Source organism: Lepidochelys olivacea (genome assembly GCF_965140295.1).
Source record: "Lepidochelys olivacea isolate rLepOli2 genome assembly, chromosome: 15".
In the NCBI taxonomy this organism is placed as follows: Eukaryota; Metazoa; Chordata; order Testudines; family Cheloniidae; genus Lepidochelys; species Lepidochelys olivacea.
Window position 1 is genome coordinate 15,676,218 of NC_140425.1, and position 22,326 is coordinate 15,698,543.

The 22,326-nt window shown below is 46.6% G+C and overlaps 1 protein-coding gene across 2 annotated transcripts; it reads right to left on the reverse strand.

Moving 5' to 3' along the window:
• Nucleotides 1-169: 169 nt before the first annotated feature.
• SMARCB1 (SWI/SNF related BAF chromatin remodeling complex subunit B1) lies at nucleotides 170-21,476 on the reverse strand. 2 transcript variants are annotated; one of them, XM_084649285.1, is made up of 10 exons: nucleotides 21,286-21,471; nucleotides 18,120-18,231; nucleotides 17,544-17,573; nucleotides 13,241-13,370; nucleotides 12,001-12,138; nucleotides 9,583-9,710; nucleotides 8,743-8,909; nucleotides 8,069-8,259; nucleotides 1,607-1,738; nucleotides 170-564 (listed from the first exon to the last, which is right to left on the reverse strand). In XM_084649285.1, exons 1-10 carry the CDS (start codon nucleotides 21,376-21,378, stop codon nucleotides 525-527), a joined length of 1,161 nt encoding a protein of 386 aa, XP_084505411.1. In that variant the 5' UTR covers nucleotides 21,379-21,471; the 3' UTR covers nucleotides 170-524. The 2 variants fall into 2 exon arrangements, with proteins under 2 accessions (XP_084505411.1, XP_084505410.1); XM_084649284.1 differs by having other exon boundaries at nucleotides 550-1,738; nucleotides 21,286-21,476.
• Between the last annotated feature and the right edge of the window lie 850 nt (nucleotides 21,477-22,326).

Consider the following 22,326-nt stretch of genomic DNA (forward strand, 5'->3'; position numbering starts at 1 on the left):
ACCAGCTGTGAACATCCAGCTCTTGTTGACCTGGGGAGAAAAGAAGGGCTGGAAACAACCCATGAAGCTCCAACAACTCCAGCGTTAGGCCATCGGAAGGCTCAATTGTCAGGAGCCCAAACAATGGGAGCTAGACTCCCATGCATATAAGTTACTGATTCAAACCAACCATTATGCATTCCTTTTATTTTAAAAGTTGTCTTAACAGTGCAACTTGCACGTATACCAAAAAAAAAAAAAAAAAAATCTTTACTCAGTCCACACACAGGTACATGAGGGCTCTGACAGCTGCCACAGGTCTCGGATGGATAACGTGCTAATGCAACGTTCTAGGCCCATGGCATTAAGGTGGGGGCAGGGGTGGGAGTCAGCAGTACCCTGAACTGCTTGGCAAGTGGAATGTATGTCCTCGTTCTGGGCCAAAAAGATTCAAGACAAACCCCTGCCAATCTCCTAGGTCCTTTTGGGGGAGAGGAGTGGAGACAGAGTCCGTAGGATGAACACCACTGTCATATCGGGGAGGGTTACCAGGCTGGAGCAGTGTTGGCCAAACGTCTCATGCGCCTGTAGGAAGTGAGGGAGAAAAAGGCACAGTAAGTGATTGGGAAATTATGCTTTAGTAGATCTGCCTGCAATGGCAGCACACAGCCCTCCCAGATGCTAAAGGGCAAGTTACTGCACAGTCATAGGGGCTGCTAGACAAACTTACTTGCTAGTTAACACCCTAGCCTGGTTGTACTAATGACTTGAACCACATTGTTATCTGCCCAGCTCCTGAAGAGTGTATGGCATTTCTGCCATTGCTGAGAAACCTGGCTACTCATTTCCATGTGTTCTTTCAGCCTGAATTGTGTTTCAACATCCATCAGCCATTGACAGTTCAGCTTTACTGCAAGAGCTTACAGCTCCCGAGTATCAGAATGTCACAGTCTTATCAAATTGAGTATTAAATAACTGGGAGACGGTTTGTTTATCAGATACCAATGGCAGGGACTCCATAGTTTTGAGCAATCCATGGCTGTTGCTTGAACCACTAGAATCTCTCAGTTTTATTATCTACAGTATCTTGGGGAGATAAACCAGGCAGATTTCACTTCACATCCATACAGGTTTGAACAGCTTAAGCTGACCCCGCAGTGCTGCTTTGTAGGTCTCCCCCTACAGGGGTAAAAGCTGCTCTTGTAATCACAACAGTGTTCCTACCTGTGCCAGCCAATAGGCAGAAGTGCAGTTAACCAGGCTGGGGTTTGGAACGTCACTCCTACTTCAAACAGTGCGTCTCCACACATAAAAGGGAAGCTTTGTCAGGATGCTAGGCAGCATGTGGCATTTAGTCTTAAGACTCTTCGAGACCCCAGATATTACTGCACTAGAGAGGAGCGAGCTTTGAGCAGGAGATGGTCAAAATGAAAATGTTAAGACACTTGCAGAGTGATGTGATAACAGTTTAATATCCTGAAGCAAAAGGAGAGAGAAATCCTCTTTCTGGTGTATTGATCTGAAATCCTGCCAGCTGGCTCTCAGCAGAGAAAAATAAAACATCAAAGCTTTTAAAAATTCTATCCTAGAGAGGGGCCAGAATGAAAACTGTATGAACGGGCAGCACCTTGTGTTTCTGTCTTGGTCTCGGATCTTCTTCTCCATCTCCGCGTCCGTCAGGGTTTCGAGCAGAGGGCACCACTGGTCAGCATCACCTGTGTTGCGAATGGCGATCTCTACAGTTGGCAGAGGGTTCTCACTAAAGCACCAGGTCAAGACAAAAAACAAAATTCAGCCAAATCTGAATTGCAACAGCCAAGACACACAGACCTTTTGCTCCCCTTGGGCACTGCCCCAGAGCTGAGATGGGAGGGGTACTCAATGGTTCTCCACTCTGGCTGGGTACTCATTCTTACAGCTGCTTGGTACAGTCTGGTTCCTGCCCAGTAGACAGATAAGCTATAGTTCCTGGAGCCTGGAATTGCCATGAATCTAACTATTTCAAAGCCATCGTCTCTTGTATGCATCAGTGTAAGGGGATTCATCAAAGCAAACACTGAACAAGTCCTCCTTATTTTAGAAAGTTTTGGCCGTCAGGAGGCATATGACCAATATTAATAACAACATGAAGACTGCAGTTTAAAGAGCCATGCAGGTTTTGAATGCCAACCACAGTCTCAGTAGATTTCCCCTCTCTGAAGGCTCACTATGTAACTGGCTAATGGACATACGACATTCAGGCTGAGTGATCACAGACTAAGGAAAAGATCATACCAGTTTATGAATGCTGAAAGCTTTGTCATATCCAAGGGGACATTCATGAACTGGGAGAGTACCCTGCCTGCTCAGAAATGTGGCTTCCTGAGGTTCCTGCCAGCATTTCTGAGGCCATGTCTACACTTACCAGGGATCAAGGCTGCTGTGATCAATGCATCAGGGGTCGATTTAGTGGGTCTAGTGAAGACCCACTGAATTAACTGCAGAGTGCTCTCTGGTCGACTCCGGTAGCCCACCGGAACAAGAAGAGTAAGGTAAGTTGACCAGAGAACGTCTCCGGTCGACACAACACAGTGTAGACACCGCAGTAAGTTGACCTAAGTTATAGCGTAACTCAGGTCAAGTTAGTCCCATAGTGTAGACAAGGCCTCAGGCTATGCAAACTGCAAGTGGGGTACTGTAATTCTGAGTTGCCTAGTACAAATGCTCTTTCTTCACAGCCTTTGGCAACTCCTTAGGTTCATAAGACCTGGTGACAATAAACTCTCCCAATCTTCCACTGAAGAGCAACACATTATTACAATTGAATCTAGAGACCCTAGTCATGGATTGGGTTCCGTTGCACTAGGTATTCTACAAATGTACTGAATAAATGACAGTCCCTGACCCAAAGAGCTTAGTCTGCTAGTGCAAGTTAAACTAGTCTGCTATGAGCAGCTACACCATCACATGCTTACAAAGGGGTCTTCACTTCACTATCCCTTTAAGAATTAACTGGTACGGCCCCTTGTGCTTATGTGAGTGGCTTCTTAAATATTGAGGAGCTGGAAATGCAGTGAAGCTACAGGCAAGTCTCAGTGTAAATATTTGGTTCAAATTTTGAAAAAGTGTGTGTGTGTGTGTGTCTCTGTCCATCACAGGTGCACACGGCCATGTCTGACCCCTCCCACAGAGACACCACCACACAGGGTAGGATCCTGTCACTTACATGCAGCTAATCCTAGCTCTCTGATTCACAGGACATAATTCAACTGCTGATCACCATGGAAATGGGTTGTCTGCAGCAAAGCTGTTGATCGAGAATGGCAAACCTTTAGCTAACCCTCCAATAAGATATTAATCCAAGGCCTCCTGGGAGGATGCCTCACTTGAATCTACTTCTGGTATGTCTGATGCCCATTTTAGCCACTCACCAAGAACACATACCTCAGCCCAGCCTGCGAGCATTGCTGTGTGTTCCAGGGCCACCTGCTAAATCTTAGCTGTGTATTCAACTAGATGTTTAAACTGCTCTTGTTTTTCTCGCACACTTACCCCTTTGGGGCTGGTTAGATGAAGTTTCCTGAAATACATTTGTGCTACCAAGTGAGAGGAGAATTTGAGGGCCTGATTCCGGCTCACACCCGCACAAGTCAACAGACTTCAATGGGGCTGCAAGACTGGGCCTAAGAGCATAATTTCAGCACAATCTTAAACTGGATCCCACATTTCCATGGACCGGCAGGAGTCAGAGAGAGGAAGGGAATCTACACTCTTGTGACAACACCTCAACTTCTCAAGGGCACAATGCTTGCTGCTGCCAGGCTGGAGGAGTGGCAGAGGGGATACTCCCAGTGTAGGAGGCCCTGTGTAATGCACCATCAGCTGCATAATTTTTAGTGAAGTGAGAGGAAGTTTTGACCTTCCCCATGCCCCGGTCCAACCCTCAAGTGACAGGCCGAGGTAACATTCACATGTGGCAGGGTCCATACAGCCAGCTGTGCAGGGTGACACTTTCTACTGGACACAAGGATGACCCTAAGGCATGGAGTGTTTGGTGTCTGGTAAAATCAGCTCCTTCCGTTAGATATTCAGATGGAAGCTCTTTGGGCCAGGGAGCTTATTTGTATAGGGTCACTATATACTGAATAAGTCATGGGGACAGGAGAACTTGTTGGGTCCTATTTCAGCCTCTTAAAAATATTTTCATATACCTTACTATAGAAATAGTTCTATCTAGTGGCTCTCAGCCCTGTACTGCTATATCATGTTTCTTGGCTCTCTCCTTGTTTTGCACTGACAGTGCTGACCAGCAAAAGCAGAATCCCACCGAATTACATGGTTTCAGCTCTCCCTCAGATGATTAAGATCTGCGTGACTCCTCAGACTCTTGGCAGTCCCTGGAGATATTAAGGCTGTTCTTTTGATACTGCTACAGCAGACCCTTCTCCTACATCACTGGAATGTCTCTCTTCAGCAACCACCACTACTGTGGTTTGGGAATTCAGGAACTAACCAACCACAGAACCCAAATATCATTAATCACAAGAAGGTTTCAAAGCCACTCCTCTGCCGGAGGAGAAGCAGAAGGAAGAGGACATTTGTACTAAGAGAAACAAAACAAGGTTTTAATTAGTGTTTTTTTAAACAAGAGATGATGTCTAAGTATTGATGATTACTTTGTTCTGCTGGGGCCTCCTTTCCCACATTCCTCTCCTACCAGCAGCCAGCACTTTGATTTCATTGTTTGCAATAAGGTTCCTTTATCTTTGACAGGAGGTTTGAAGTCTACCTATTGCAATCATCCTCTATGTGCAAACTCTCCTTAATAATCAGGGCCATGCAGAAGTCCTTGGTAAACTGGCTTTAACAAGCCAGGGTGTGAAGTCACCTCTTGGGACCACAGGCTGGTATTATATCAGAGCATCCATGGCAAACTAAGCACTGTCTGAGAGAACAGCATTTGTTATAAGCTAAAATGACTAGAAGGGAGGTACATTTTCATATCAGGCAAGCAACCTCCTGAGGGAAAAAACCTAACTATCTACCTGCAAATAGCCTCCATCCTAACCAGGTCACCTGTGATAAATGGGGAAAACACAGGTATATTAGAAAAGCCTTTTGGTACCTATGCAGGTTCATAGGGCCCCTCTGAAGCACTAAGGGACAAGAACTAGGAAGAGTGACCATCTGGGAATGCTAGTCTCCACTGGATATGGGATACACTGTAATGGGGTGGGCAGAAGGCAATTTAAACTTACTCGTAAGGAATGAAGCAGTAGCGTTTGGGTTAATCCAAAAGAGGACTTCTGTCCAACAGTGACGAGCGGGCTCTCCTCTTTACTTCAGGGACTGTCACAAGTATAAGCCAGGAGGGAGATACAGAGAAGAAAGCTTGAACTCCCAGCTGTGCTCGCCAGCACATATTGCTAAACCAGCAAACGGTCCCCCTACCCTGGTTGCTTTCGAAGAGTTTACTCCCCAGTGTGGCCAGGATAAAACTATTCCCAGCACCACTGCACAGAGCTCGAGACGCACTTCCACCCAGTCTCAGGGACTGCACCTACAGTTAGGAACACACCTGTGACTCTGCGTTGGTGGAGGCTGTAGTGTAGACATGCCTAGGGCATTTTTTCCATTATGTCATACAACTCTACTGAGAGGGGGTTAGAAGACAGTGGGAAAGACACTAGATTCCGGTCCATATTTCAGCTTTTCTAGTGTGGACAAGACTAAAAGCACTTTTGGCAATGGCGCCAAAAATGGTTTGGTCCCCAGCCACATCAGCTTTCACTGACAAAGGAAGGTATAAGTCACGCCCTGAGATGCTAACAGAGCAGAAACGCCGGCAGCAGGACAAGCACACAAGCTCTAACAATGAGACTGTACTCTTGCTTAAATCCATAACTACAAACTCCTCTCCAGAGAGGCAGTTCTCCACACTTAAGCAGAGAGGATTTTATGTTTACCTTTGGTTCACACTGAGTCTCTTACAAACATTGCTTTGGCAATAATTTTGGAATTACACTGTTTCTGGGGACCCCACTGGGGTATATTCTTGAAGGAAAGCGAACTGAGAAGTGCCAAGGGGCAGATGAGGAGTAAAAAGCAGCTGGCCTACAGCACTCCGGTGCTCCATTTCCAAAGGAGGCTGCCACGATGCTGGTTGTGGACAGTCGTGAATATACAAAGACCGTGGAGAAAGGCAGAGCAAAGGACAGAAGGTTACAGTGATACAGACATATGCTCATGGTGCCAAGAGTACTAACTGGCTGGGGCTCTTCTAAAATAATGAAAGCTGACTGCTAACTCCTGACTACAGCAATTTATTAAACCACAATGTGAACTATAATAATCCTACACACTCTCAGGATTGCCTCTTATACAATAAACAGGTCAGACTTGCAATCTAAGTGCCAGCAGAGTAATTCTATGGACTAGCCTCCTACTTCTACCATAACTCTATCTCCTGTTTTCTGCTTCTATGCTCCCTCCCCCAGCCCAGATCGACCTCTAAGCATTGCCCGACCCTCCAATAAAGGGTTGGATGCGGTTCTCTTCGAACCCCTGGAGTGTACCATTGTGATGGCCTGAAATGGCCACAGGGAATTACTAAAAGCCAAAGCAAGGCATGTCCTTTCCCCCAGCCACTGCTGGCCCCGCAAATCATCTCACCTTCACAAAGTATCACAATGCACAGAGTTTAGTCTGCCAGGCCAGCCCAGAGACCAGCTCATTAATGCATATTCCCAACTTGCACACTTGTAATATATTATAATGAAATACATTAAGGATAAAAACCATCCATATACTAATTCACCACAGACCACTACATAATACAACTAGAACCTATTACTGTCAGAATGCATAACCTGTCTCCTGGTGATAAGTAAATCCTGTACATGCTGCAACCCAGCTACAAAACGCAGGTCTGGAATCACACCAGTTTTTATTCTGGCCAGTGCAGGGCATTACAGTTACTGTTTAAATCAACATTAAGCTTTGAAAATACTTAAGACCGGTTCACGAGTCAACGTGATACAGGGAACACAAATGGCTTGGAGGCCTCTCGAAAACGGTATCAGTATGTATGTTATGAAAGGAGAACATGATTAAAGGGTTCATATTTGCTGTATGAAGAAGATGAAACAATAGCTGTTACCCATTAGCTATAACAAAAGGCTGTAATGTGGTAAGAGCTGATATTTCAGTATCACAGAATAGTGTTGCCTGGAACAGTTACAAACTGTACGTAACACCCCCAGCGTCTCAACGCAAACGGCACTTAGGGAATGAAGCAGCCATTTCTAGTCTTTTGGCTCTATTTTAAACCAAAAGATACTTGATGTTTTGAATGGGTGAAGCAGATTCCTCAAGTTAGCCAACCACCAAGAGCCTCAGGGTATGAATGAGACACAGGCCTGAGGGGCAGCATGCAGAGCCAGGCTTCCCTAGAGTTTGTGGTATTTGCACTGGTCCCATTCCCAGCCCCAGTAAAGCTAAACTCCATGCTCTCCAGAGTCAGCCTGCATGTTACATCCAAGTGAGGCTATGCTCCATTTCCCCAATGCAGGCACCAATTCTGAAATTAGCTTACATCAGTGAGGACGGCATTGAAATAGCACCTCTCCCAAACAGCCTCAGCACATTTACACCTTGCCCTCCCAGCCACCCAGCAACACAGCCTGTGAACCACACAAGAAAGTGGGAAAGAGGGAAGAGTCTCTGCAGGGTTCCCAATAGGGTACCATAAAGGACCTGCCACCACCACGCAGGAAATGGCCTTTACATAATATTGGCTTTTGGGAATTCCTTTGATTTGTGTTACTAAGACATTTACATGAAAGGAATATCTTCACTGCTTAGGAGTTCATTTGCTTCTTCCTCCTCTGATAAACCTCTCCACAGCAACTAACTTATGTCAAAGTGAGGAGGGCTTCAGGTGACAGAAGGACCACATGAGCTCAAGAAGCCAAAACCTTGTTTCCATGCAAGCATCCTTAAGAAGAGCAGAGTAGGAACCAGAGTGTGGTACATCAGCAGGATTGTCTCCCAGAGAATCTCTTCCACAAGGAGGCAGCTATTTAACAGATAAGACTACAGTGTTCTGTACCTGAAGGCATAAGTCTTCTGATGCCAGCTCAGCTGTCCCCGAATGCTGTAAGCGATGGTGGTGACAAATTCCCCACCGAGCCCAAGCTCTGAACACAGCTTCAGTGCAAACTTCTCCGGAGAGTTCTCCTTCTCCGACATGTCCCATTCAAACTGATCTACCAGGGAAATGTTCCCCACGTGGATATTTAGCTGGACACAATGCCATAAACACAAGTCAGATTTGTTTGCATCTCAAATGCTCTTACACATACCAATCTCTTGCATTACCTTGTCATGGTCATGCTTATTTAATGCGGAACGTAAAGTTCAGGGGCAAAGAAGATAAAAGGCTGAACCAATTCCATGCATTTCTAGAACTACTGTATTTGGGTTCTATACTGCCATTAGTGCTAGGAAACCCAAATGTGTGAGGACTTCCAGCGCTCCTCCCCAAAATCTGACACTGTTCCTTCCCCCACGGAACTCCTATTACATCGTCATCTCAATTCCTGGCACAGGACAGCAGTGTGCAATAGTCTGCCACCAGGGCCTCAACACAGAGGACAGAGATGCGATCTAGACACAGGACTGGGAGCCAGGAACTCCTAGCTTGAGGAGCCCACATGCTTTTCCTTCCCCAAACAGCCTTCTACAAAGTAAGTTAACCGAGGTCATGCCTTCCTTCTTTATTACCTTAATAATAACTCGTTGATCTGATTGGTCCTCTAGGATACTGTCAGTTGGATAAGACTCAATCTGTTGTCGAATTGCAGAGGCAATGGCAGGGACAAAGGTCAGAGGATTCAAATCCAGGTCATCACAGAGAATCTCCGAGAACATTTCTGGGGTCATTAGCTTTTCTGATGGAGGTGAAGAAAGGAAAACCAGTTTAATTAGAACAAGCCAGTATTCCCAGTTAATTCAGTCAGGGCTTACAGCAATTAGAATCTTCCTCTCACTAACTGATTACAAGGCATAAGGCCTCTGCTGTAACCTACCATACAGAGGGAAATCTTATCTAACCTCTTACTAGAAAGAGTCAAAGGAAGTTTTTAGACTCTGGTTTGTAAGGACATAAAAATCTACAAACTTTGACTTAAGGAATGGACAACATTTACTATTTGGTCCTATGGAAACAATGTAGCTGCAATCTAATACAATACACAGGTGAATGAGATTATGGAGATACAGGCTTTCTGTGCTTTTATATTTGTATCTCATCTGAATACCACATGAGATCAGAGACACTGGACTGTGGCATCACTGAATCAGGTGTGGAGAACAGGCCAATTACAAAAGATGGCCTCAAATTACACATCCCTAGAGCTCACTGCAACAAGCAGGAAGGACACATGATACAGGATGAGACATGACAAATGGAATCCCAGTGAAATGTGAGGCCTTGACAGCTTTGCCAGTGTGTGGCAGGGGATGGGTGGATCTCTCTCAAAAATAAACAAATAAATAATGCTATTGTATGGATGCAACTGAATCTCTCCAAGCTCCTTAGACAAGACTTGGCTGCCTACATACCATTCATGTTCCACGTAAAAGCATCTCTGAGTTTCTGCCCATCGATTTCCATGTCCAATCGGATTGGAACGAGAACCTCTGGCTGGGATGCATTCTCATGGATCACTGCCGGGTCATGGTCATCAAAGCTGAAAACAAACCATGACAACACACAGCGTTGGACACTGGTAGAAGGTACACTAGCATCCAGGAGAAGAGACAGGATTTACCAGGCATACCTCGCTCTGATAATCACAGCCTTTGGGTGGGCTCTAAAACAAACTTACACGTCCAAGGCAACAATGGACCTTGGGTTTCATTTTCACCTTTAACATGTCTGAGATAAAAGAATATGCTAGAGAATACAGTGAGGAAGTTCCTCGAGTTAATTTGCATGACTGGCTCCCTCTGAACTCTTCAGATCAAGTGTTCTATGGAAGATATAAAATCATCATGAGTCATAGCAGCTGGACAATGTTGCAGAGAAATTAAAGTTACTGAAATATTTGCACAAAGGCAGTAAAATACATATCTAGTACGATGTAGGGGGACACAATTTGACTTGATCTAGCAGCTGGAGCTTATGCTCTAATAAATTGGTTAGTCTCTAAGGTGCCACAAGTACTCCTTTTCTTTTTGCGAATACAGACTAACACGGCTGTTACTCTGAAACCTGTCTATGTGATGTGATGTGATATTAATGATCATTCAGTGGGATACACAGCTCCTCTCTTCTAGGCCACGGTGTTCAACTTCAGAACACATCTTTAGCAAATGAAGGCCATTACTACTGTGTGGCTGGTTAGTGGCCTACGTGAATGGAGCAGTAGTCTCAGTCCAGTGCCCAGAGTACAGGTGTGCACCTCACAACCACCACCACAATTGGCATCCTTATTGACAGTCCTAGCACAGTTACCAAGGAGTGGATAGGAAATGAGAGTGAGCTGCTCTCCTCACTACTGAGGATGGCCCTTCCTGAGACAGGGTGGAGGCATAGCAGGGGGCAGCATGGGAAAGCTTGCACGGCCACCTGTGCAGTGTCCTATCAAAAACCAGTAGATTTGCATCCCGGGCTGTCCATCCAGCACCTTCCACGAGCACTAGATGAAACAAGTTTAAAAAATTAATGTTACCTGATTCTTTAGTGGTTATTGATTAATTAGTAATTAATTGAAAATCAATTATAAAGAGCAGTGTCTGGTTGGGAACCCTGATGTGCACAAGGAAGGCACTCACGCCAAAGGCAAAGCAAAACTTTATGCACTTTTATTAGCACAATAAGTGAGGACACAAAAAGAGCAACAGTATAGAGTTAAGGTATCATGTATCATACGTCACAGAGACTCACACCCTTTCTTGGGATCTGGTGGTAAGAGACAGGTGGTTGCCTACAAGGGTCTTACTCTGTCCCTGGCATGTCAAACAAGTCTGATGGTCCAAATCTCACCTTACATACATGTGGTCTGGTCAATTGTAGGGCCTAAGGGCTGTCATGAATATTCATACAAATACCCAGCCTCCCTTGTCCGTATCTGACTTCCTCACCCCAATAATGTTGGGGTGTCCTTATCCTATAGGGCAGTATATTAATTATCATCACATACACCAATTTGTTGCCAAAGCAAGTTTGTGGTTAAGCATCTGCCAACATTTCGATCCTAAACTAAACAAGCCTAGTACTAGTTTAAATGTCCCTGCAGTTACCAGCTATCATTTTGCATGGACTTCCCCCCCTCCCCAAGCACAATATTTCCAGTTCCCCAAAACTCAGGGGGACTGTGGGGCCACTTATTTATGCTTAAGTTCATAGGCCTCAAATCCTTATGTTAACTTAAGTTAATGCCTTACAGGATACAGGCCTATAGGTTCTTTCAGTTACTGCTAAACAGAATGCTAAGCTAGCTCTCTGGGCTCCACACACATTTCAGAACACCATTCTGTCTCTACGGATGGCTGCAGACCTGACAGTTCTGAGACAGGCAGAAGTGGTAGAAACACAGACCAGCAAGGGAGGTCAACCCTAGAAGTGCATGAAATATTAAAAACCAGGGAACACACATTTTCTGCTGCCACTGAATTTTCATCATATGGGGTGAAATTCACCCCATGCAGAGGCCAGTGCAAGGCCTGTGTGCCACTCAAACTCCCTGAGGCATTAAATGGTGCAAAGGCCTAATGAATGGCACCTCATGTACTCCGCAGGGGCAAATTTCACCCAGGGGGCATAAGTACTTAGCTTCAAGTAGCCCAGTTTAACCAAGAGTGTCTTAGTTTTGGGACAGCTGGGTCTTTATCACCAAGTATAACGTACAATTTTAACAGCATCAACAAACCCTGTACAAGTCAATACAACATCCCTGCCGCCTCAGAGCCATCCTCTAGACAACTGTCATCATGCAGAAACACTCAGCAGTTTCCAACAGCAGGTGACTGACTCACCAGAGCGGGAAGGTTCTCTTCTTATCCCTGCCCATGCGGTTTCTGTTGATGGTTGTTGAGCATGGCACAGCATCGAGGTGATGAGAGCTGTTGGGTAGGGTTGGCACCCACTGGTTATTCCTTTTTGCCTTCTGCTCTCTGAAGGAGGAGATTTAGTGTTAAACTTGAGGTTCCAGCACTAAATATTTCCATTGTCATTATTTACGGTATGGTCATATATACAACTCTAAGCCTGATCGCAGGCTCCTGCAATGGTAACCTGAAAGCTGCATGGTGCATTTGTTCCATTCATAAGTCTCCAATTGTCTGGGTGGAGAAATCCCCACCACAGCTGGGAGAGTGTGGGGCTGGCCTTCTGGAAAAATAGTTTTAGCCATCTGATGATACTTGGCCCTTCTACAGTACTCACCTCAGATGAGCTCACAGCACTTCATTTAACATATACCACTGTTCCAATTCATTGGCCAGCTTTTTCTGTTTGATCTCTCTTTGTTTTAATCTATCCCCACCAGTCCTTTTTTGCCAAACAAAGACTCCATTGACAGGACTTATTGCCTAAGTAATCCTACTTTGCCCTTCTACAATGCTTCTTATCCACTGTTCTCAAAATGTTTTACAACCTTTAAATTATATCCTTACACTACCCCTCTAAGGCAAGTCAATTTGCAGATAGGGAAATTAAGGCACAGAAAGGTTCAGTGACTTGCCCAAGGTCAGGCAGAGCCAGGGGTTGAACCCAGAGTCCCAACTCTTAGCGCACCAAGCTCTAACCATTAGGAAGCACTCCTTCCCTTAATTAAGAGACTATCATTGTCTATACTCTATTTTTTCCCCTAGCAGAGAAATTCTACAGCCACATGCACCATTTTTAAATACCAGAACAACATTTGGATTGTGTTCATTTAAGTGACCTCTGGAGTGTATAACTTTGTCTGTCTTACGCCCAGACGGTGCACAATGTGGGTGTATTTTTCCCCAGAACATACACTAGAATCTGGGATGAAACAGTCCTAAGGTCAGCAACGTCATCAAGTTCCAAGGTACATGTATGCCAGAAATCAAATTCTTCCATAATAAAGATTTTCATTTAATGAAACAGTGATTAACATTAGCAATGTTAGGGAACACAGAAAGCAATAGATACCTCACTAAATAATACCCGAGGTTTATAGTTTGACAGGGTAGAACAGCTCTTCCAATCACTTCCACTCTGATCCTAGGCCTCAGCAATGTTTATTACCTGAGGTAGGTGGGAGGCTCTGTGCTGATAGACACTGCCTTGTATTTCTCATCATTTCCATCCAAGATCTCTTCCACTTCAGAGGCTTTCAAGAGAGTCACACTAGTGGCTAGTGTCGTATAACCATGATCTGTGACCAGAAAGCATGTAACTGGTTAGCCTTTGAAATATTGTCAATCGTGGTACTAATTAATGATTCTGCTGCTGGGGATAGGCAATGTTAACGTCTGCCGAGAGCCTCTAAAAAAACTGAGTAGCTTGGATTCCTTCATCTTATTCCTTTAAAGCACTTCATTTTAGAGGAGTTTGACCTGTCATTGGAGCACTCAGTGCACAGGGAGTTGTGGGCAGGAGTGGACCAGCAGAATTTCACAAGAAGCATCAAGAGGTCCCAGCCCCGTTGTGCTAGGCGCTGTACAAGCATAAAGATAGTCCTTGCTCCAAAGAATACACATTCTAGTTCTGGAGCCAGTTCAGCCAGGAGAGGCAAGTTTGATTTTCTTTGGTCGTGTGACAACCAGGCCCAGTCCCCCGAAGGGGAGAACAGGGGGCTTGAACCCCAAAGCATACACTACTGAATCACATGGTTGTATATAATGTTACTGTCATATTTTTATATACAAGTAAGGTCTTTTATTAAAGCCTGTAAGGTTCTGACCTTGATGGTAATTTGAGATATGTATACAGACTGGCTATGAATCTATGTATTTGCAAATATAAAAGTGTACTCATAATTTGTGCTACAACATTCAGCTCACAACAGTAAGTTGGTTAATCAGGCAGGGAGGAGCTGCCTCCTTAACCAGATGAGACTACGTCCAAGCATCCACCATTGTCACTTCCGGGGTTGTACAAGGGTAGACTATTAAAGTTAGTGGAAAGACACTAAAATGGAAAAAGAAAACCCCAGTCTTGGAAAACTAAGGAGGGAGATTCCCTTGATCTGGACATCCATGCATCACCAGTCTGAGGCCTGGTCTACACTAGGAAATTACGTTGGGATAACTAAGTCATTCAAAGGTGCGAAAAATGCATATGAGCAATGCAGTTAAGTCAACCTAACCTCCGGTGTAGACAGTGCTAGGCTGATGAGAGAATTTTCCCATCAACCTAGCTACCACCTCTTAGGTAGCTAGACTCTCTCCTGTTGGCATAAGTAGGGGCCTCACTGAAGCAGCATTGTAAGAGTAGACAAGCCCTGAAAGGAAAATGCTCTCTCTTTTTAAGCGTTTGCAAGGTTAAGTAAAAAGCAACCAAAAACTGAGGGCCAGAATTGAAGCAGGGTCCTGTGGGTGACACACTGGCTCCTTTCTAGGCCAGAGGGCACATTGAGGCACTGGTCAGAGGCAACAGGTAACCTGTATTAGAAATGGGAATTTAGCTAATATAGAAGTGTAAACCTGAAACTGCACCTTTATGTTTATTTTCTGTGCAACTTGTGTTTGCTTTTCCTTGCTATTTCTTTCTCTCTCTTTTTTTTTTTTTTTATTATGCAAACCTTTTATTTGTACCCCCAAAAGGTCTCTAGTGCAAACGTTGGGGGACATTCTCCACACAATGAACTGATAACTAGGGAGCATGTTTCACTCAGTCAGGGGCAACGAACTAGAGGGGAAGAGTCCAAGAGTCTGGTAGTTAAGAACCCGGGGTAGATGGATTTGGGAAGATTCAGGCCCAGAAAGCTGGGGAGGTCACCCTGCAAGGAATAACTAGGATGGTGGAAGCCAGGGCAAGACCTTGATGATTGTAGGGCGGATACTGGGGTTAGGGGTCTGAGGTGATGTCTACACTACAAAGAAAAACCTGCAGCAATGGTTTCAGAGCCTGGGTCAATTGACTTTGGCCCCCAGCGCCGAGGCTGCAGGGCTAAAAATAGCAGCATAGGAGTTTGAGTTCAGGCTGGAGCCCAGGCTCTGAAACCCAGCAAGGGGGAGGGTTTTGGAGCCTCAGCTGCAGCTCCAGCAGTAACAGCTACACTGCAGTTTTTAGCTCTGCACCTGGTCAAGTGATCTGGGCTCTCAGACACCATGTCACAGGTTTTTCTCTGCAGTATAGACATACCCTGAGCCATAGCAGCAGAGTATTAAGGCACCCAAGGCTGCAGGGCAGGTGCTGACAGAATCCCTTCCTGGTCTGGGTGATCCCCAAAATGTCACAGTAGATCTTATTAAAATATACCACAAAGAAGACACTGCAACCCCCCTATGATGTGAAATGGAGAAATAAGACCCAGAAAATAAGACCAGTGAAAGCTCTGAAGGGCTGGTTAGTGACGGTGCAGCATGGCACCATTTACAGATGACAGCAAAACTGCTTGTGCTAAAACAACTGCTTATGTAAAGACTCTGCTACAAAGAAAGAAGGGGCTAGTTGTGCTGCGGGCAGGAACTGTGATAGTTCCCCTCACACATCCCTACCAATGTGCCTCAGGGATAACCAACTCTAACTCTGCTAGGCAGTGCTGGGCATCATGAGCAGACCAAGAACTGGGCTGTGGCTCCATAACGTGGACAAGAGTCCACAGAAAACAGACTGAGGCTTTTACCAAATACACATGAACCCAGTGCTTCCAGAGTGGAAGACTACGATCCATTATTTACAGCATCAAGCAGGTTTTTTTGAAGGACAAAAGGAAGAGCTCCAGGTTATTTTAGTAAAGAAGAAAGCTCAGTGTTCCTGAAAGAAAAAAACTACACAGAAATCCCCAGGTGAGATTTCTGGGTGAGAAATCCCACTCATTAAAATAAGTGTCAGAGCTACATCTAAGGTGCAGTCTATTAAAAATATGACTTCTGGCCAGGAATTCCCACTAGACACAAGAAATCCTACTAACCTGCTTTTCTGGGACTCAGGACCATAACCCACCAACAACGCAGAGACATTTCTAGAGCCAAGACCCTGACTCAGAATGAAAAGGGGCTGAGCAGGCAGAAAAACAATAGCACTCTACTTTCTTTCCCTGTGGTACAGACATCTGTAAGTGCCATCTCGGCTGTAAGCTCTGATGTGCACTTGGAGCCATCCGGGGTGACACAGTTGATTACCTGCTTCAGCATGGGAGGAAACTAATGAACCCTGTGATGCATAAAGGTCTGGAATGGTGTGTCAGAAAGTGGTGACAAAGGTTAACCACAGAACTGAGTCACTCAACAGACCTATCAAAAACATTAATAAAGGCAGGTTTCAGAGTAGCAGCCGTGTTAGTCTGCATTCGCAAAAAGAAAAGGAGTACTAGTGGCACCTTCGAGACTAACAAGTTTATTTGAGCATAAACTTTCATGAGCTGCAGCTCACTTCATCGGATGCATTCAGTGGAAAATACAGTGGGGAGATTTATATACATAGAGAACATGAAACAATGGGTGTTACCATACACACTGTAATGAGTGATCACTTAAGGTGAGCTATTGTATCCAGTTTGCAAATAAGTTGCAATTCTTCAACAAAAAAAACTTCAAAAACAGACTCCAACGAGAGACTGCTGAATTGGAATTAATTTGCAAACTGGATACAATTAACTTAGGCTTGAATAGAGACTGGGAGTGGATGGGTCATTACACAAAGTAAAACTATTTCCCCATGTTTGTTCCCCCCTCCCCCCACACCCCCTACTGTTCCTCAGACGTTCTTGTCAACTGCTGGAAATGGCCCACCTTGATCATCACTACAAAAGGTTCGTCATCCATCATTCCCCCCCTCCCCCCGCCGGTAATAGCTCACCTTAAGTGATCACTCTCATCACAGTGTGCATGGTAACACCCATTGTTTCATGTTCTCTATGTATATAAATCTCCCCACTGTATTTTCCACTGAATGCATCCAATGAAGTGAGCTGCAGCTCACGAAAGCTTATGCTTAAATAAATTTGTTAGTCTCTAAGATACCACAAGTCTTCCTTTTATTAATGAAGGCCTGATTCCATTGCAGCATATTGGAGAATTAGTGTCTGTAAAACACTAAGAACAGGTTTCAGAGTAGCAGCCGTGTTAGTCTGTATTCGCAAAAAGAAAAGGAGGACTTGTGGCACCTTAGAGACTAACAAATTTATTTGAGCATAAGCTTTCGTGACTTACAGCTCACTTCATCGGATGCATTCAAGCTTATGCTCAAATAAATTTGTTAGTCTCGAAGGTACCACAAGTACTCCTTTTCTTTTTACTGTAAGAACAAAAATTGGGAGAGTGGCAGGGGCAGACCCTAGTAAGAATTAAACATCTGAATACACATATTTGATAGCAGCAGGGGCCACAAGAGGGATTCTTTCTCCACCAAAAGGTAAGAACAATGTGGGCTGAAGACTTACATCTTCTGGGGCTGTGACTCCGCTGAGACTCTGTTGAAAAAATAAAAAGCAACAAGTCAGCAGAAAACTCAGAGGAGAAGTAGACATAAATCTGTAACATGTCAGGTTTGTTGTGCTCCAGCCCTGTAGCTTGTAAGGTTATCTTTTAAAAGGAAATTGTTTCATTACTTACTTCTCTTGCCAAGGAAACTTCTATTAAGATTACAAGATTCTTACTCTCTTCTGTTTCTATTGATACAACTATTGAACAATACCAGTTCTGGAATCTCTTTCTTTCCACCCCCTGAGAGACAACCAAGGTCAGACAAAACACCTTGTTTTCAAGCAAAAAAAAAAAATTGCAACATCACAAAAAGGTTGTGTGTGTGTACATACACATACACTAGAAGCCTCTTATGCCAAATGAAATTGTATGGGATTAATTTAGAAATGTATAAATCTTTTGCAATTCAAACACATGTAACTGGTTCAATGAAAATAATAGTTTATGGGTATTTTTAAGAATGTACTTATTTCATTTTTTAAAAAATATCCTTTCAGACTTAAAACATCAGGAATATTTATCAATTTTCTTACCATGCGAAGATGCAACTATTTTCTTCCTCTCTTCTACTGTGGCTAGTCGCCTCCAGAGGGAGGGATACCTCTTGTATAGGGAGCCACGAAACATACGTAGGTAGTTCCCCACCTACAAGCAAAAAGGAGGAGATTTGTTTTAAGGGACACAGCTCAAATGGAAGGTGTTTCCAGCAGGAATCTGAGGCATACTGATTCCTTTGTGCTGGTGAAGTGGGGCACATAACACCAAGACTTTTGTAGCAATACAGGAAACAAAACATATATTGACCAACATTTCTTTTACCAGCCTGGTGAGAAAGAACCCCATCTTAACAATCCTTAATTTAATAAGACCACCAGTAGTTTTTATATAATTTCTTAACAATCTAACCTTTCCTAGTCTTACTCCGGCTGGAATTACCCAGGTCTCCCACTGCAGGTTTGTACAGTATATTATACCCCCACTACCATCTTTTATATTGAACCTTTTCTGTTTCCAACATTCTTCTTTGTGCAGAACCTAGTAACCTAAGACCTGGTTTGTATTTTGTGTTTTAAATGCTCTGCGGAACATGCAGAGTTCAAACACAAATCAATTCATGACTCACTTGACAACAATCCCTTTTAAAATTCAGTCAACATCTGTAAAGCAGTTTCATTCTTCCAGGCATAATGTCCACACCTGTGTTATTTTATCTAAGCACTAAATGAGGCTATTTCTAGACTATGAAACTAACATTTATGGCAATAACATACCAGCAGCCTGCAGAATGTCATACAATGGGGTTTTCTTTTAGATTAGAAAACACCCACTTTGGTTCTAACTCTAGCTTCTGGTTTTCTTATACTATTTTTTGTTATTTGATGTTTATCAGTAAATAGGGTTAGAAATTAGCTGGTGGCTAAGAGAATAATGAAGTATTTTCCTTCTACACCATTGAGACTGCGATTTTGATGGTTAGAGAACTGCAGAGTAACACCTCTGCTGTGTCACTTTACAACCTCCCCAGTTCTTTCAGAATTACCATTGGTTGGGGCCTTGTCATTGCTAAAAATATGCATCTGGAAATCTAAGTTATTCAAGACTCCTCTCCCCTATCAAATGGGGCTGAAATACTCATTTTTCTGTTTTAAAGGTATAACCAGATCTCGAACACAGTTGAGACGATCAAAGGTTCTTGCCTCAAATGAGTCAATTCATGGAGGTAGTGCAACATCTGTGACTCACAGAAGCACTGCTTCTGCAAATCGTTACTCCACTATGCTAAAAACCCAAAGGGAGTCAATGAGAACTGTAGGAGCATTAACTGGATTTTCCTTATTGGCCACCAAAGCCTGGACCTAAAATTATCATTTAAATTAAATTAATCATATGGCTGTTTTTGGACATTCAGCATCTTCCTAAAATAAAATGTTCAGATATCCACAATATATCATGTCATTAAGAAGTGTGATGATGCTTAGGCAGTTAGGACTTGGAGAACACAGAGACAAGTTCCTGGTTTTGGTCGAGTCTTAGCCCCAGTGTGGCAAACACTTAAACAAGCTTAACTTTGTGTATATGACCAGTTTCACTGAAATCCACTAATTCAGATCCTGCTCCCCACTCATGCTGTCACTCTCCCCCAACCAAGCCAACTGAAGACCTCCTAAAGTCTTCTCCTAGCTATAAACATCACCGGCCAGAGCTTCACAACCAGCACAGCACAGGTGCTGGAAGCACAACCGGACCTTGTGGGTGTTGAAGATGCCCCCGTTATAAAGCATATGAACCGGGCTGCCGTAAAGAGGGGCAACAACTACAGTGCCCCTCCCGGATAAAGAGATTCGGACAGCATCTGGGGAAAGCAACAGCTACTTCAGCCTACTGGATCAGGCCCAGCTCCAAGGGGGCCAAGCAGAGATATGGGAGCATGATGCCACTAGTAGGGCTGCCTCTCCCCTGCTCCTGGGGGCTCGCACAGTAGGGGGGAGCTTGTCTCAGCCAGATCCCCTTCGCCCCAGGATGGATCCTCCTGCTCCCAACCTCCCACTTTCAGTAGCCCATCACTGCCAGGCCAGGCCCAACGCAACATCTCCCCTCCCCCGCCAGCCTGCTTCCTCCTACCCAGCCCCCGTCCTCCCCCAGTCAGACCCCCTGCACTCCCCTGCTAGACTCCCCACCTTCCCGCTTCCTCCTACCCAGCCCCCGTCCTCCCCCAGTCAGACCCCCTGTGCTCCCCCACCAGACTCCCCACCTCCCTGATTGCTCCTACCCAGCCCCCGTCCTCCCCCAGTCAGACCCCCTGCGCTCCCCCACCAGACTCCCCACCTCCCCCGCCAGCCCGATTGCTCCTACCCAGCCCCCGTCCTCCCCCAGTCAGACCCCCTGCACTCCCCCGCCAGACTCCCCACCTTCCCGCTTCCTCCTACCCAGCCCCTGTCCTCCCCCAGTCAGACCCCCTGCGCTCCCCCACCAGACTCCCCACCTCCCCGATTGCTCCTACCCAGCCCCTGTCCTCCCCCAGTCAGACCCCCTGCACTCCCCCACCAGACTCCCCACCTTCCCGCTTCCTCCTACCCAGCCCCCGTCCTTCCCCAGTCAGACCCCCTGCGCTCCCCCACCAGACTCCCCACCTTCCCGCTTCCTCCTACCCAGCCCCTGTCCTCCCCCAGTCAGACCCCCTGCGCTCCCCCACCAGACTCCCCACCTCCCCGATTGCTCCTACCCAGCCCCTGTCCTCCCCCAGTCAGACCCCCTGCGCTCCCCCACCAGACTCCCCACCTCCCCGATTGCTCCTACCCAGCCCCTGTCCTCCCCCAGTCACACCCCCCACCAGACGCCCCCCACACACCCCGCCAGCCCGATTCCTCCTACCCAACCCCCCTCCATCCCCAGGCAGCCCCTCCGCAGCCCCCCAGACTCCCTGCACCCCCCCGATAAGCCAGCTTCCTCCCAGCCAGATCCCTCCTACCCAGCCCCCCTCCCGACTCCCCACCCCCGCCAGCCCGATCCCTGCTACCCAGCCCCCCCGGTCAGACCCCCCGCCACCCCCACACCCCCATCCAGGCCTCACGCAACACTCCCCCCTCCCCGCCCGCCCGTTCCCCCCACTCTCCCCTCCCGCCGCGCCGGAGGCTCCCACAGCAGAGCGGGGCCCGGCCGGGCCATTGTCCCGCCGCCTGCCCCCGGGCGGGCCGGTACCTCGGACCCGATCATGTAGAACTCGCCGTCCTCCTCCAGCTGGAACTTGACGGGCTTCTGCCCGAAGGTTTTGCTCAGCGCCATCATCATCATCGCGGCGGCGGGCGCAGGGCCGGGGGGCGCCGGGCGCGGAGGGGAAGCAAGCGGGGTGCTGCGGCCTACTCCGCCCGATCAATGCGCATGCGCCGAAGCCGCGGCTCGGGGAGCCCCGACCCGGGGGTGGGCGCGGCCTTAAAGGAGCCGTCTCCAAGTAGCGCCCCCCCCCCTCCCCCGTTCACTGGGCGCCAGCGGCGCGTGGGGGCACGTGCAGGCTCGGTCCGGGCCCCGCCCCTCCCCTTGCGGTGCCTGGCTCTGGTGCGGGGGGGCACGCAGGCCGGGGGCTCTGGAGGTGGGAGGAAGGGGCGTTTTGGGGCCCGGGGGGCGCTGGCTGCAGGGGGTGGGGCCGGGGCTCGCCCTCGGCTTCCCCTCCTCAGCCTTTGTTAGTTACACGGCGAGAGCCAGGGCAGCTTGGCAGGACTTGCCCTGGGAGCAGAGCCGGATTATGGTTTTGGGGGGCCCTGGGCCAGAGCAAATGGGGGCGGCTTCCTACCCCTTCTGCCTGCAGTCACCCCCCTCCTGCTGGGGAGTAAGGTGAGGGGGCTTCCCCCACTCCTGCCAGGGGGTGCCTATTTTTCCAGCCCCCCCCCACCCCACAGACCCATTAGCTAAGTGCCTGATCTGCTACTGCATTGAATGGGTCCGACCCCTTGCTGAACCTGCCCCAGTTGGTGCATGGGGGTGAGTCCACGCCCGGCCTCAGAGAGCCCTGCAGCCACCTTTGGTCCTGCCCTGACCCTGCTGTCAGCATGGGGGTAACATATTTGGGAGCAGGGGCAGCAGATCCCCACAGGTGCTGGAACAATTTGTGTAGATGCATTCAATGAAGTGAGCTGTAGGTCACGAAAGCTTATGCTCAAATAAATTGGTTAGTCTCTAAGGTGCCACAAGTCCTCCTTTTCTTTTTGCGAATATAGAGAGGATTTGCATAATAGATTAGCCAAC